General features: G+C 53.6%; 2 protein-coding genes across 4 annotated transcripts; both read left to right on the forward strand.

Annotated features, from left to right (window-relative positions):
* The first annotated feature begins 2470 nt into the window (after window positions 1–2470).
* Window positions 2471–12321, forward strand: MPV17 (mitochondrial inner membrane protein MPV17). Of its 3 annotated transcripts, none has more exons than XM_019449171.2 (8): window positions 2471–2524; window positions 3024–3098; window positions 9854–9969; window positions 10190–10282; window positions 10377–10472; window positions 10729–10761; window positions 11000–11052; window positions 12045–12321. In XM_019449171.2, the coding sequence occupies exons 2-8, from the start codon at window positions 3029–3031 to the stop codon at window positions 12112–12114; spliced, it is 531 nt and encodes a 176-aa protein (XP_019304716.1). In that variant the 5' UTR covers window positions 2471–2524; window positions 3024–3028; the 3' UTR covers window positions 12115–12321. The 3 variants fall into 3 exon arrangements, with proteins under 3 accessions (XP_019304716.1, XP_019304728.1, XP_019304735.1); XM_019449183.2 differs by lacking the exon at window positions 2471–2524 and adding an exon at window positions 2536–2733; XM_019449190.2 differs by lacking the exon at window positions 2471–2524 and adding an exon at window positions 2536–2698.
* A 125-nt stretch (window positions 12322–12446) lies between these two features.
* Window positions 12447–14696, forward strand: UCN (urocortin). Its single transcript, XM_019449234.2, has 3 exons — window positions 12447–12686; window positions 13569–13886; window positions 14140–14696. The coding sequence occupies exon 3, from the start codon at window positions 14153–14155 to the stop codon at window positions 14531–14533; it is 381 nt and encodes a 126-aa protein (XP_019304779.1). The 5' UTR covers window positions 12447–12686; window positions 13569–13886; window positions 14140–14152; the 3' UTR covers window positions 14534–14696.
* The last annotated feature ends 121 nt before the right edge of the window (window positions 14697–14817 follow it).

Here is a 14817-nt window from a genome sequence, read left to right on the forward strand (position 1 = left end):
GGCAAACTACAGTCTTGGAATGTATAGGAGTACAATCAAGTTTGGGGTGGAGGGGAGGGAGGAGTCAGATGACCTCGGAAGATAGAAAGAAGTACACAGCCAGCTCCAACTGAAGGGAGTGGAGATTAGTCTACCACCTACCTGGAACAAAACCCTCTGGCACTGTAGACTGGTTGGCCAAATATCTGAATAGCTTTCTGCCTCTTGGATTTGGGAATTTATCGTATGTCAAGAAGAAGAAAGGAATCAAGCAGTTCCAATTTCCTTCCTGTACAGAAGAGGAAACAAGCTGGAGGCAACCAGACTATTAGCAGCAGAGGGACCACAACCCATGTCGGTGCAAAGGAGTCCAGTCTTCTACCGTCCCATTGTGATCAGGCTCTGGTAGTGCCACTTTTGTTTTTGAGCTGACAGGGAAATGCCTTCCATTGCAGAGAAGCTTTGTTCATTCTACACAGCAGCCCCTTAACACTGCCTCATGGGATTCCACTTTCAGTGGCAGAAAAGATGGGACCTGGGGACCCTAGCTGTTGAGGCTAGAGGTCAGTGCTGGCAGCCTTGCTCCTGTGGACTCTAGCCTTGGTCTCCACCTCCAAAAGAAAATCAGGAGGTTGCTTTCAGCCCTTGCTGTCTTTCTCCACCATAAACCCTCTTCTCCCCAGGCTGTTCCACTTCAACCTTCCTTCCCAATGTGTACACTTTATACTATCCATGGATGCCTGTGCTTTTCTTTCTTTGTGCCTTTGCTCACACTTCCCTGCTCCAGGAGCATCCTTTTTCATCATCTCCACAAAAACCCTGTTCATCCTTCAAGGTCCCAATGCAAATCTCACCTTTCATCAAGGAGTTTCATAGATTTCTCTAGTAAATATTCTCCCTCCCATGTGTTCTCAAGAGGAAAGGAAGAAAAAAGGATAAACAAGTGTTTATTAAGCACTTGGTCTATTTCAGGTATTTGCATGTTACCTAATCATATGAGGTAGGTACTGCCCCATTTTACTTGCTATTATTGAGAGTTTAAGCAGTCTGAATAAGGTCAGTTTACTAAGTAGTGATGCTGGGATTTGAATGTAGACAGCCTGACTTCAGAGGACAATTGTTTCCAACCTACCTCATTTGGTCTATTATATTTACCAGTGTAAATTCACTCTAGCACAGTGTTTTGTATATAGGAGCCTTTAGTTAAATATTTGTGACACCCAATTATCTTGCTTCCTCATTGTGTTTCTCCAGTAGCTGTGACAGGATTCTCCCTGCCTTAATCATATAGGAATTGAGTAAACGGGCTAGAGCTAGCCAGATAGCCTGAAAGAGTCCCGTATGGCTGCTCCCTGAAGTGTGGGCTCCCTGGATATAGTTAAAGGCTGCCAGCCTGACAAATGTACTGCCAGGGACGTGGTCATAGTTTCCACCACCCTAGAAAGGATGTTTCACTACATTCACAAATTTTTAGAATGTTAGAGCTGGAAAGGGATTAAGAAATCACCAAATCTATTGATTTCCAAACACTTTTAGTTGTGGGCCCCTTTGTTTAAAAATGGCTTTTCCTAGAAATACATTTTAAAAGCTGAGGTAAAGAAGAACCTGTGGTGATATCCCCCAAAACGTCTCCTTATAAACCCCTAAAACTGAAGGGTTTGAAAAACAGTTCAACAGATGAGGAATCTTAAATTCTAGTACTGACCAAGGCTGCAGAGACCACTAGTTATGGAACCAGTAAAGACCTTCTGAGGTTCTGGAATCCTGTGCTTTCCAGGGAGGAGTCCTCTTTACGCAGCATTTCTTTTTCTTTTTCTTTTTTTTTTTTTTTTAATGTTTATTTTTTATTTTTGAGAGAGAGAGTGTAGGTGGGGGAGGGGCAGAGAGAAAGGGGACAGATGATCCGCAGAGAGCTTCGCGCTGACAGCAGAGATCCCCATGCAGGGCTGGAACTCACCAACCACTCACCAACCGTGAGATCACAACCTGACCAGAATGACTAAGCCACCCAGGTGCCCCTGCGCAGCATTTCTAAAGGCCCGTCGTGGACAAAGACTGAACTAGGTGCTAAGAGGATGGCAAATACAAACAAGACGCAGTTTCACCTATTCAGGAGCTCACAATCAAGGCGAGTGAAGAACCCAAGGACAATGAAAAAATAACACAGGCACTTAACTATGTTTCCAAACTGATGCCCGAGATTGAGCAAGGCGTCAGCACCTTGGCCAGTTCCGGGGCGCGGGAGCAGTGAGGGTCTACCCAGGTTGAGAAGCCCGGGCCACGGGAGAGGGGTCAGGAGGAGGCAGGGGTCAGGTGGGAAGCATGGCAGGAGGGGCCCTCACCGAGACCGGGCGCACACTTGGAAAAGGGTTTGCTCACAGACTGAGAGCTGAGCCGTTCTCCACGCGTGTTTGTGGCTCAGTCCACTCACACTCCAGCCCCGGGAGCCGGGTTAAGCTTGGAGGCCAGCCGGGCGGAAGGGCGGGGCTTGCGGCGGAAGTCCCGCCTCCTGTCGGGTCACGTGAGGGGCTGGACGCGAGCGCAGGTGAGTGGCTGGTGATCCTCCGTCCCGGGCTCAAAGCATCGCGTGCTGAGAGCGCCTAAGGCGCCTGTGACCTCTTCCAGGCCTGGGAATGATAGGCCCTATTTCCGGTTGGACTCAGGAAGGATGCGGGCTGGTTCCAACCGAGAGTGACTCAGGGGACCAACCAAGCTCTGGGTGAAAGCCTGAGCAAACTGTCCTTACGTGTCTCGGTACGGAAGGAGGTCCCCAGGTGGCCTTGCTTCAGGGCGGGGGATGGGGTGGCTGGTAGCTGCCACTGACATTCAGTAGCCGCTTACAGCCCTCTTCTATTACCTGATTGCCTAAAATGATCCCTATAACAGGAAGTTGTCCAGGAAGCATCCCTCCTGAGGCCTCTGCCCCTCTAGGACATATTGGAAGCGGGAGGGGGAGAGGGAGTGGGCACAACGGAAAGTCAAGCGTCTCTTTAATTGTGGGGAGAGGCCATGAGGGTAACCCCCCTCTCCTCTTGGCTTGACAGGAATCATGGCACTCTGGCGGGCATACCAGCGAGCCCTGACTGTTCACCCGTGGAAAGTACAGTTCCTGACAGCTGGTGAGTGAATAGACCTGAGTGGAGCCAGAGCAGGCTGATTTGGGAGGCAAAAGCTCGCCCCACCACACCTCCCTCAGTTGCTTCTATTCAGCACCCTTGAAGGGTTAGCTGTCTGTCATCCCAAGTTGTCCCCAGTCTTTGGGAAGGTGGGTCCCCAAGGCTGTTCTTAAGGAAAGGGTATGCCTAGCTGTAGGATCTGAAAGTCCTCAGAAAGCTGAGGAGTCATCCCTTTGGGATAAAGGCATTGCTCCAGGAGGCCTTAACTTAGAAAACAATAGCAAACGCTCCTCTAACATCTTACAGTGTGCAAAACACTTTCAAGACACATTTATCTCATAGGGTTGCCACAAAGATCTGAGAGTCTGCATTAAATCACCTAATTGCTGGGATCAGGACTTTTACCCCAGTTTATTTTCTTTGTGGTATTTTTTTTTTTTTTTGGTAAAATGTATCTTAGCATACAAAAGAATAGTTAAGATGTGTGTACAGTTTAAATAGTATTAAAACTGATTACTTTTGTATCAGTACCCAGCTCGAGACCCCTTGAGCACCTATCCCTAACTTGACTTGTATAGCCAAGAGAGGACCATTTTCATGAGTTTTGTTTATATAACTCTTTTGCTTTTCTTATAGTTTTACTACCTATTTATATATCCCCAAACGATATACTAATCAAGGATTTATGTTTACTCCAAATCCAGTGACTGGATAACAACCTCACAAAGGCAACCCAGTGACTTAACCTGCATTTGTTACCATCTTTATTTTGCACATTAGCTAAGAAATCCAGAGATGGCACAGAGATAAGTAAGTTTTATAGTGGCGGGGGGGGGGGGGGAAGGACTAGAAGGTCTATGACTGTTGGAGCAGTGCAAGAGTGAGCAGGTTAAGATGGGGTCTTGCCTATGTTTAGAGGAAGGGAACAGGATTCTAGTGAGGACCATGGGCTTCTGGAACGAAGACTGTCAGGAGGAGCGGCAAGCTATGAAAGCCAGGGAGGAACAGCAGTCTTGTTACTGGAATAGCCCACATCAGCACTAGAAAGTTCACCAGGTGACTGGCCAAGGGTTGGACGCTTTTGCCCCTCCCCGGGCCCTTCTCCAACCTCTGTGCCCAACCACCCCACGTCCTGTCCTCAGAGTGTCCGTCAGCCTGCATGACTCACCTGGTTGCGCGCGTGGTGACTCATGCTGGACTGTGTGGCTGTGATGGGGACTGACACGCTGGGCCCTTTGCCAGCCTCAGACTCCCTCAGGGCCCTTAACAGCCGGAAGGAAGGTTCCCCCTCCTGGCCATCAAGAATAGAGAGGGAGGGATAGTCCCTGTGTTTCCCTTCCCAAGGGATGTGCAATTGACAAGGGGAGGAGCTAGAGTTCAGAGGGGCCCAAGTGCATGTGTGTGAGGGGACTGGGGTGCTGGAGCCCTGTATCTCCGTCTGGGTGTGTGGCTCTATACCTGCATCGTCTCCGCACAGCCCTGAAGCACCTTGTAGGTAGCACTTTTCTCAGACATCTCCTTCCCTGCTGCTAATGTGTTTGGATCAAACTACAAATGAAGGGAAGAGGTGGGTTGAGCTCATCGAGCTGTTTTTAGATCCTTGCACAGTGCTTCCTAAGGTCCCATGGGATAGCTCATCACACTGGAAAACAGAAGAGAGATTTCAGACTTGGACTTAGAAGACCAGGTTTTGTTTTTGTTTAAAAAAAAATTTTTTTTTGGTAATGTTTATTTTTGAGAAAGAGACAGAGCGTGAGCAAGGGAGGGGCAGAGAGAGAGGGAGACACAGAGTCGGAAGCAGGCTCCAGGCTCTGAGCTGTCAGCACAGAGCCCCATGCGGGGCTAGAACCCACAAACTGTGAGATCATGACCTGAGCCAAAGCCAGATGCTTAACCGACTGAGCCACCCAGGCGCCCCAAGACCAGGTTTTGAATCTCAGCTGTAGCACTCAGTAGCTGCGTGAACCAGGCAAGTAAGTCAGTAAACCTCTTGGAGCCTCGGTTTCCTTATTTAGGAATTGAGTTTAGTTATATGACCTCACAGAGTCAGTGTAGGAGTTATCTCTGTGAAAAGGCTTTAGAAATTTGAAAAAAAAAAAAAAAAAAAAAAAAGGTTCAATAGACATAAAGCCTCCTGGACTTGGCCCTTTCCATGAGTGTTGTCAACCCTAAATGACAAGCTATTCTTTTTTTTTTTTTTTTTTAATTTTTTTTTTTCAACGTTTTTTTTTTTTATTTATTTTTGGGACAGAGAGAGACAGAGCATGAACGGGGGAGGGGCAGAGAGAGAGGGAGACACAGAATCGGAAACAGGCTCCAGGCTCCGAGCCATCAGCCCAGAGCCTGACGCGGGGCTCGAACTCACAGACCGCGAGATCGTGACCTGGCTGAAGTCGGACGCTTAACCGACTGCGCCACCCAGGCGCCCCGACAAGCTATTCTTTTTAGAGTGGTTTTTCAGCTGAGTTTGTTCCATTTGCCTTAAATTTGATCATGGGTGACTATCTTACCCTTGGCTCTCCAAATAGCAGAGCCTGGGGCTTCGATACAGGTACTTTGTAAGGGAGTAGGAACTAATCCTGCAGGGGAAGAGGGAGAGCCAGTACAAAGATCATATTGCATACTGCTTAGGACGTGTGTCTCCTCATCCCTTAAAACGGACCGAGAAGCTCTTTGAAATGCCTCTTAGAACTATATGGGAGAATAGTCTTTTCTGGAGACAAGAAGAATCCTTTACCCACCAGCTCTCACCCCACGTTGGTCAAGTGTTTGCCACACGGGATGTCAACACCTGTGCACCCCCGGATCACATGTGCATGGTCCCAGGTAAAGCATCAACAGCACAGCCCCAGATATGACCTAGGCCTGAGGCAGGATCGATCAGGTTGAGCCGCAGTAGTGGCCGGAGTAAGGGATAAGTGAATCAAGATCTGAAATGGTTCAAAAGAAGTGTCTGATACCCCCCAGCGTTGGCCAAGCCAGAGTCACGAACAGAGCAGCCTGGGAAGTGTGTTGTGCAGAGTCTGAGTCAGCCTTTTCCCGTCCTTTCTGGAGGGCCCTTCCAGTCTCCAGTGGGCCCGGGGCCCAGCTCCATCCATCTTCGGCCACTCTAGTCCTGCTATGGAGACAGCCAAGCTTCTACAGACACTGGTTTCCCTAGAATCTGAATTCCACCAGGATGTGAGGGCTCAAAAGGCATTGGAGCATCCAGTCCAGCCCCTGATACCACAGAGCAGGCAGGGGGCAGGGGTGATGTGCACCGAGGTCCCCATGGCCAGTGGTAGAGCTGGCATTGGAACGTAAGGTGCTTCCCAGTGCGGTGCTCTGCACTCAAGACCGCTGGGGCCTTAGACTGCGGAGCGTAGCCCCAGCTGGTCTGGGCTTCCATACCTGACAAAGCTTCAGAACCCTCCATTCTGTCTCGTTTTCTAGCAGTAGGATGGCTTCGGGCCAGGCGTGCGGAGAGCATTCAGCCCAGTCCCAGAGGACACACTCTCCCCTCTCTCTGCCCAGCTTCAGTTGCCTCTGGGCTCTGTCAGACCAAGCCCCTGGCCCAGGCAGCTATTTAATTGTGGAAGACTTCTGGGGAGGAGTGAATCTACAGCACCTCCGGCCCCATGCCGGGAGCTCTACCTGCTGCCCCAGGCCTTCTGCGCTCAAGGACACGTTTCCTGCTCCTCACTCCAGCTTCCTGCCCCTCACTCAGCCTTCTCATCTTCCATTAGTGCTTTATTTTCTTGCCTCTAAGACCCCATACACAAAAGCCAGGAGGGGAACAAAGTGGGGCAAGTAGGGAATTAAGACGAGGATGTAGAAGTTGGGGCTTTTCCACTAGTGGGCAGGGGGTGGTCCCAAACAGATCTCTGCTCAGAGGCAGCCTCTCCCCAACCCCCTCAGTCCGCTGAATCTGGTGGTGAGTGACGGCATGAGAACTGGCACCTACCCAGGGGCATGATGTCACACCTGCGCCAGCGTCTGCCTGCTGGGCTCCACGCCCAGCCTGGCATTGGGGCATCACTGCCCGGCAGCCCCTCACCCTGCCCCATCAGGGCTCGGGCTTCACATTTCTGCCCTGACCCTCTGGAAACAAATCCAAGGAAAGGGGAGCCAGAGCACGGAAAGATCTAGATCAACCAAGTATGTCCAGGAGGCCTCCCAGAACCTGGTGGGGGCCTGCTTGGGCTCTGCACTGGGGAAGGTGGAATGAGGAACCTGAATATCAGCTCTTCTTGCTCAAATTCTCTCGGCCCAGAGACCAGGCCTTGTTCTGTGCTCAGACCAAAGCCTTGCACCTCCCTGGAGTTGCTGCAGGCCCAGAGTCCTTCTGATCTGTGGGCAGAGGAGGAACTGCTGGGCACGGTTTTTTGTCTGAAATGGACAGAGCTGGCAGGGGCTACAGAGCTACGTGCCCACTGCCTCTCGCCGCTGCCCTTTGCTCAGGAGTCCCTCGGGTTCCATGAGCGTGGTCTGGGGGCCTGGAAGCCATCTTTCTCAAAGGCTGCTGGCTCCCAGGACTGTGGTTTTCATTCCTGCTCTGCCGTTAGCTTGTTGGGTGACTGTTGGCAAGCCACGAAGAGTGAAACACACACCTTCATCTCTTTGTGGCTCTTGTGACCCAGGAAGATTGCTGCTTGCCCTCCCCACAAAGGGACAAGGAACAGAGAGGGTCAGCTCCTGGGGAGTAGAAGACAGAAAGGAAGTGCATTAGTCTAGGAAGTCTCTTTGATGTGCAGCCTTTGGGGCCTTGTTTGGGCAGGAACCCCCTGCGAGTAGCAGAGCAGCCGAAGGGGCCTCTTGGCACCCGCTGACCCCTGAGCCCAAGTCTCAGCCCCTGCCGTGATTCCCTGGATTCCTGCTCCTTCTTGAGAGAAGGCCTGGGTTCACCCCAACTCCACTCCTTACCAAATCACCTCAGCCCCCAAAGATGGTAAATGGAGGTGTGACTCTACATCCCAGACCTTTCGTGAGGATCGAATATGCGAGAGCCGTTTGTAAGTTAAACAGCTTGCCCAAGTAGAAGGTCAGACTGTTACTCTCTTCATTTAAGAAGTGACTGCCTTCTGTTCCACCCTCTCTGGGGCTTCTCAGGGTCCCCTTCCCTTTCTGCATGGCCACAGCAGCAACCCCTCCCTGGGGGGGTGTGAGCGAGGGCGTAGGGAGATAAGTGCTAACTGCGTGGAGCAGGGAGCGGGCAGCAAGCCTTCAGTTCCACCTGTCCTCACACCTTGAGCCTGACACGTGGTCCTGCGGGCTGGGCTACTCTGGGGAGCACTCACACTTGGAGTTCTTCATGCCTTTCCCAGAGCGGACCTGTTGGTTAGGTGTGGCAGGGGATAAGAGAACAGAGATGTCTAGGATTCTGTCCTTGGCCTCTGGGAGGCTGTGGCTAGCCGTGTTCTGGGAAGAGCCTCCACCACTTTGAGAGTTTCTGGGAGAGGTTGCCTTGATGGTTTTGTTGGGGGTCCCAGAGCTGCTCCACGGGCCTGGGAGTGCCGTCACCCGTGGGATGGGGGGGGGGGGCGGGTCACAGCCCCGGCCCTGCGCCTTCTTCAGCTGCCTCTGACGAGACTGCTCAGGGGCAGGGCTTTGCAGAGGGTGCAGAGGAAGAGTAGTGAGGGTGCAGCCGGTGTGGACGTCAGAGCCAGCTCTGGACCAAGGAATAGGGTTAAAGGATGTGTTTGCCCAGTGCTGATTGAGGGCACAGGGACAGTGGTAGCTATGGGACTGGAGGGGGGGCCCTCATTACTCAGTGAGATGGACGGGCAAGCTGGAGGTCATACAGTCACTCCCGAGTGACCCTATGTGTGTGTGTTCGCTAGGAACCATCACGCCACCATAACTGACGGGGGCTCTGTAAACAGTGACGATTTCTGTCTCAGTTTCTGGGTGTGGGTGTCTGACTAAGGCTGCTTGGAGCGGGGTGTCTGTGTGAGTGCCGGAAGGGGAAGCAGGTACAAAGGCCTGGGAGAGAAATGGCTATAATATCTATTGTCAGCTCAGTCTGAGGTTGTGAATGGGGGTGCCTGGGTTTACCTGATTGTGCTAGGAGGTAGCCAGGACTCCTCCTTGTGGGGACTCTTACCAGCTCAGCCACTCATCTTCCCACCTGGGACCATTTAAACACTCATGTTTTAGAAAAAGAATTATTTTTGCTGTTATCCACAAGTAGAGACCTCAAGACCCAGGGGAAGGACATTGTCCAGGGTCTTGCCTTGGACTGGGGGGAAGAAACCAGGGTTCCTTACCATTCTACACATGATCTCTTCGTATTGTGGCGTTCTGGAAAAATCACTGCTTAGGGAATCAGGCCACCTGGGTCTTGCCTTGGTTCTGCCCCTTACTGGTTATAGGAGGTCCCAGGCCTTCATTTCCATACCTTGTAAAGCAGGAGTTTGGATGGGATTATCTGGAAGGCCTTTCCAATTCTGATCGTCCTTGGTTCTCAGCCCCAAGCACCTTAAATTCTCCTTCCTCTAGCTGCAGTCTCTGACTGGGACTTCCCTTTATTACTCTGTGCAGAGTCCATGGGCCCTGGCCTGATCAAGGCTGCTCATCCCAGTTTCTAACAGGACACAGGGGAGATGTCACCATCTTTGGGAGAGGAGAGTTTCGAAGCAGCAGTGAAGGACTGGCTCTTTGCCCCAGAATTAGTCTCTTGGGCTCAGAGTGTCAGAGCCTCATTCAGGGACTCACTTCCCTACCTGGAATGTCAGCCCATGTCCAGGAGTGTCCTGACAATACCCGTGTACCCTGCACAGGGTCCCTGATGGGCCTGGGTGACATTATCTCACAGCAGCTGGTGGAGAGGCGAGGTCTGCGGGAACACCAGACTGGCCGGACCCTGACCATGGTCTCTGTGGGCTGTGGCTTTGTGGTAAGTTCCGCCCACAGCCGGGCTGCTGGAGGATCGGACGGTGGCCTTAGTTCCGTGTCATTCTTTAGTTTCCCTTGGCCTCTCTCCATCTAAGCCAACCTTGAGTGTGCGCTTCCACTGGGATTTGGTTTCTAATCCTTGAAGAGAGGAGCTTTGTGATGCAAAAGCCAAGTGCTTCCCTCACTGCACACCCTCTCTCCTCCCCGGGGTTCGCTTTCAGGGCCCCGTAGTGGGAGGCTGGTACAGGGTTTTGGACCGGCTCGTCCCTGGCACCACCAAGGTAGATGCGCTGAAGAAGATGCTGTTGGATCAGGTGAGCCGAAGGAGAAGGGGCTCAGGAGGGGTGAGCGGTGCTGGGGGTGGGCGGGGGTTGAGGTGCTCACAGACCTTTAATTCTTCTCCCCTAGGGGGGCTTTGCCCCTTGTTTTCTAGGCTGCTTCCTCCCACTGGTAGGAGCACTCAACGGACTGTCAGCCCAGGACAACTGGGCCAAGCTACGGCGGGTGAGCTGGGCAGGTGTGGGGCGGCCTCTGGTCTCTGGCCGGCAGCCCGCAGTCCCAGGGGAACGAGGCAGGTTTCATGGGGACGAGCCAGGTGCGAGTCCGGGCAGAGTCCCAGGCTCTGGAGAAGAGGAGCTGAGGGGTGTGGCACAGACTTCCTTGAACAGAAGTTTGTGTGGGGTGTAACACGCAGACTAGGAGGCGGGGGCGGCTTGGAAGTAAGTGCGAGGGTCAGTTTGTTCCTTCTTTGTCTCCTCAGGACTATCCTGATGCCCTCATCACCAACTACTATGTAAGCGATGACACCGCCCCTGCCCGTCCTGCTTTCTTGAGTCCAGACGTGCCCGGGATGGGGGTCCTCCTGACATAGAAGCCCCTCCATTGGGATGAGTGGGCACCACACTCAGGGAAGCACTCACTCAGCTGCTCACTTTGTTCTTGTCTGCAGAAGTCGGAGTAAGACCAGGCAGTGAGTCCGGGGGTCAGGTGATGGAGGCACTCCCCCAACCTTTACCTTCGTTCTCTTCTAGCTCTGGCCTGCTGTGCAGTTAGCCAACTTCTACCTGGTCCCCCTTCATTACAGGTAAGACAGGTTCTGCCCCCACCCATCAAGGAAGATGCACAAGGCGATTCTCCTTTCAACCTTGAATCACGTTAGACCCTCCCAGGACACCGCCCCAGCCACAGCGCCTCACACTCTCAAGCATTTTATTCAGAACCTCTTATCCATTACAGAGCCTGTCCCAGCACCTGCCCACCGACCTTCTTTCATCTTCCTGGAGAGGCTCCTGCTCCACAGCCCTGTCTCCTTCCCACCTGAGCTCCCACCTTTGATGGCATATCTGCAGGGACAGTGCCTGGGGTGGGGGTGGGAGGCAACAGCCTAGGTTAGACAGAAAGGTAGACGGAAGAGCCAAGTGGGAACCTGGCCAGGTTAGTCCACTGCAGGGTATTACTTTACCCTAGTAATAAAGGTAGTTGCTGAAACCACAGTAAAAATATAGTGGAACTCAAGGTGAGTAGCTGAAACTATTGGGGGTGAAGGGATTTGGGGAACAGGGAAAAATATGAACTCTTCAGAGGGGACAGAGTCAACATTGACATGAATAGCATAGCTTAAAGGAAGAATTGGGGAGCAGGTTCTCAACATTAGAGTCTTTGCAACACTCTTTGAAACTAGAGAAAGGTAAATTTACAATAAGGAGAAGGAGGTGCCACTTTATATGGCAGGCAGCGCAGTTTTGGAAGATAAAATCCCAGCTGGTATAAGACAGACAGACACATGTAGTCAGAAGGAGCCTGGACAGGAGTGAATCAGAGCCATACTTGGCAAGATGAGGGTGTTCAACTTTGAGGCTCTTGTCCAGCAGACAGAGCTCTGGGGCAGTGCCAGACCCCAGCCTGCTCATCCTCCGGTCTGAGCCACACGTCCCTCCAGGGCTGAAGGAAGGAGACCTGAATGTGGACGTTCTCAGAGACAAGCCCTCCTTTTCTGTTGCACTTTCCTAGCTCTCCCCGCCCCCTTGCTTGCTCCCCATTCTTCACCATCCTCACGCCGCCCCTCCTGTCCCGTAGACTGGCCGTTGTCCAGTGTGTGGCTGTTCTCTGGAATTCCTACCTGTCCTGGAAGGCTCACCGGCTCTAGGCCCGCCTCACTCCATTGCCTGCACTTGCGGGGATGCCGCTTGACCCTGGAGCCACCAGACAGCCTCCTCAGAGTGGGCACATCAGCTTTCCTGGGGTTCCGTGCCACTCAGAACTTAATGGGCTTTGTACCCGCCTCCTCTTGAAACCATTAAAACCCTTCTAATGGTTTTGTACAACCACCACCATAAACGTTCGTTGTGCTGTATGGTCTTGTCAACCTTCATTTATACTCATATCCCAGCAGTGCCACTCACCCCCCACTCTTCAGAGACACGTCTGTTCTCTAACCTTCCCAGCCCTACAGTAACTCCAGCTCTTTGGGGGCCAAAGACCCTTTATGTGGTGCCTCCAGAAGTATGCTATTAAATATGTAGTCTAAAACCTGCAAAAGCGGTGAGTAGGACGCACCAGAAACCTATGGGGCAGTAAGAATTTCTAGAGCTGGAAAGAAGTCTAGGGACACCAACCCTGATCTTTTACAGATGAGCACACCGAGGTCCATATAAGTGAGGTGACCTGTCCGTACCACCAACCAGTGGCAGAGTGGAAACTTGAACCCACATGCTATAGGTGAATGTTTGTATCCCTTCCAAAATTCATGTTAAAGACCTAATGCCCAAAGTGATGGCATTAGGTGGTAGGGCCTTTGGGAGGTGATTAGGTCATGAGGGATTAATGTCCTTCTAAAGCAGCCCCAGAGAGATCCCTCACCCCTTCCACCATGTGAGGACACAGAAGGTACTTTTTCTGCAGGTCAGCAAGTGGGTTCTCACTAGAGAACCAGCGCCGTCAGCTTGGACCTCCCAGCTTCTAGAACTGTGACAAATAAATGTTTGTTTATAAGACGCCGAGTTGATATTTTTGTTGTAGCAATGTGAAGAGACTGAGACAGGTTCCCCGACTTCCTAAGTGATCTTAACTGGAGGTCAAAGGTATTGTAATACTGTGGCTGTGATTCCCAGAAGAAAAACTCACGTGGCTAAAATACCACTTTGGGGCAAACTCAGAAGTAGATGGGGCAAACTCAGTAGATCGACCCACCTTTGTGGTCTGAAAGCACCCAGAGGCCAGAGACCCTCCTTTTAATGGTGCCTCACCTAGACTGCCCTAGAATTTAGACCACGGGGCTGGAATAAGATCAAGAATCCCGCCTGCCTTGCTGCCTCTGGGGTGGTAACCAGAGTCCTAGCTGGGAGCCAGCTGTGCTCCTCCTGATCGCCTTAGGTTGCGGAACTGCTAGCCAGGCTAGGGGCTAGGTCTGAGCAGCACAACCTCTCAGTGCCTCCGGCCCCTTCTAGAGGCAAACAGTAGGGTGGGCGCCACTGACAGCCCAGCGGTCCAGCCTCTCTTTTGTGTACCACGGGAGACTGGCTACCTGACTGGTCTGATCTGGGGATCGCCCTACTCCCTGCAGGCAGGTAGAGGACTCTCTCTCTCTCTCATGGCTCCCAGCGCAGTCGTTAAGCCCCGCCGGCTTCTCGCTCTCCTAAATCTGGGGCCGCTTCCAGCCCTGACGCCAGAACGCAGTCTCTGGTTCTGAGGTGCGCCCCTCCGGGTCTCGCAAGCGGCCGGACTCGAGGCTGCGGCCGTCATTGCTTCTACAATCAGTGCATGTTCCTCGCTGACGTCAGTAGGAGCTGTCCGGGAGCTATATAAGGCTGGCGGCGGTCCCGGGACAGACCCCGTGTTCCCCAAGGCGCCCTCAGCCCGCCCGGGGGGGACAGAGACTGGAGCGCCGTCCTGCAACGTGCAGACGCTCTCCGGCAACCTGTGAGTGGCTCGGAGGAGCATCTGCCCTGACTCCCTCAGCACCCGGACTCGTCGCATAGCTCACCCATCGCGACTCGCTCAGAGGGACGGAGGGAGGACAGGGTGGCGCTCGGCTGGGCTGCGGCTGGAGGGAAGGCTGTGGGCACGGGCGGCAGCCTCAGGGGCCCGGCGGGGGAGCTGGATGAGCGCGGGAAGGGGAGTGGCGCCACCTGCCCCGGGCGCACCTCACCCTGCGCTACGCCTGTGTGTCCAGGGCCGGCGGCACCATGAGGCAGGTGGGACGCGCGGCGCTGCTGGCGGCGCTGCTGCTCCTGGCGGCGCTGCGCCCGGGGAGCAGCCAGTGGAGCCCGGAGGCGGCGGTGGCGGGGGTCCGGGACCCGAGTCTGCGCTGGAGCCCTGGGGCGCGGAACCAGGACGGCGGGGCCCGCGCGCTACTCTTGCTGCTGGCCGAGCGCTTCCCGCGCCGCGCGGGGCCGGGAGGATGGGGACCCCGGACTGCGGGAGAGCGGCCGAGACGGGACGACCCTCCGCTATCCATTGACCTCACCTTCCACCTGCTGCGGACCCTGCTGGAGCTGGCGCGGACGCAGAGTCAGCGGGAGCGCGCCGAGCAGAACCGCATTATATTCGAGTCCGTGGGCAAGTGATCTTCGGAGGGGTCTGCGGCCACGAGAACCTCGACCCCCGTCCCCCACCCCCTGGGCCGGGACGTACGCGACTGGAACTGACCCAGTCCCGCCGGCTATAGCGGCCCAGGGATGCCCTGGGCACTCTGTGCGTCACCAGTTTTTAATAAAAGTGCTGAAGAGCCTTTGGTCTCGGTTGTGGGGCGCAGGGAGCCACGGCAGGATGGGAGCCCGGGGGAAAGTGCGGCCTCCCGGGCCGGCGGGAGGGAACCAGATGCTGCATGAGGGCTCCCGCAGAACGGCTT

This window comes from Panthera pardus, unplaced genomic scaffold, assembly GCF_024362965.1.
Source record: "Panthera pardus isolate Hobbes unplaced genomic scaffold, ASM2436296v1 HiC_scaffold_26, whole genome shotgun sequence".
Taxonomy (NCBI): domain Eukaryota; kingdom Metazoa; phylum Chordata; class Mammalia; order Carnivora; family Felidae; genus Panthera; species Panthera pardus.

What these genes read in the sequence shown, in the direction of transcription:
- MPV17 (XM_019449171.2), top strand. Translation starts at nt 3,029, where the DNA reads ATGGCACTCTGGCGGGCATACCAGCGAGCCCTGACTGTTCACCCGTGG. An exon ending in CTGTGGGCTGTGGCTTTGTG is followed by an intron (nt 9,970 to 10,189) that starts GTAAGTTCCGCC and finishes GTTCGCTTTCAG; the next exon opens with GGCCCCGTAGTGGGAGGCTG. An exon ending in CTGGTCCCCCTTCATTACAG is followed by an intron (nt 11,053 to 12,044) that starts GTAAGACAGGTT and finishes CCTGTCCCGTAG; the next exon opens with ACTGGCCGTTGTCCAGTGTG.
- UCN (XM_019449234.2), top strand. Translation starts at nt 14,153, where the DNA reads ATGAGGCAGGTGGGACGCGCGGCGCTGCTGGCGGCGCTGCTGCTCCTG.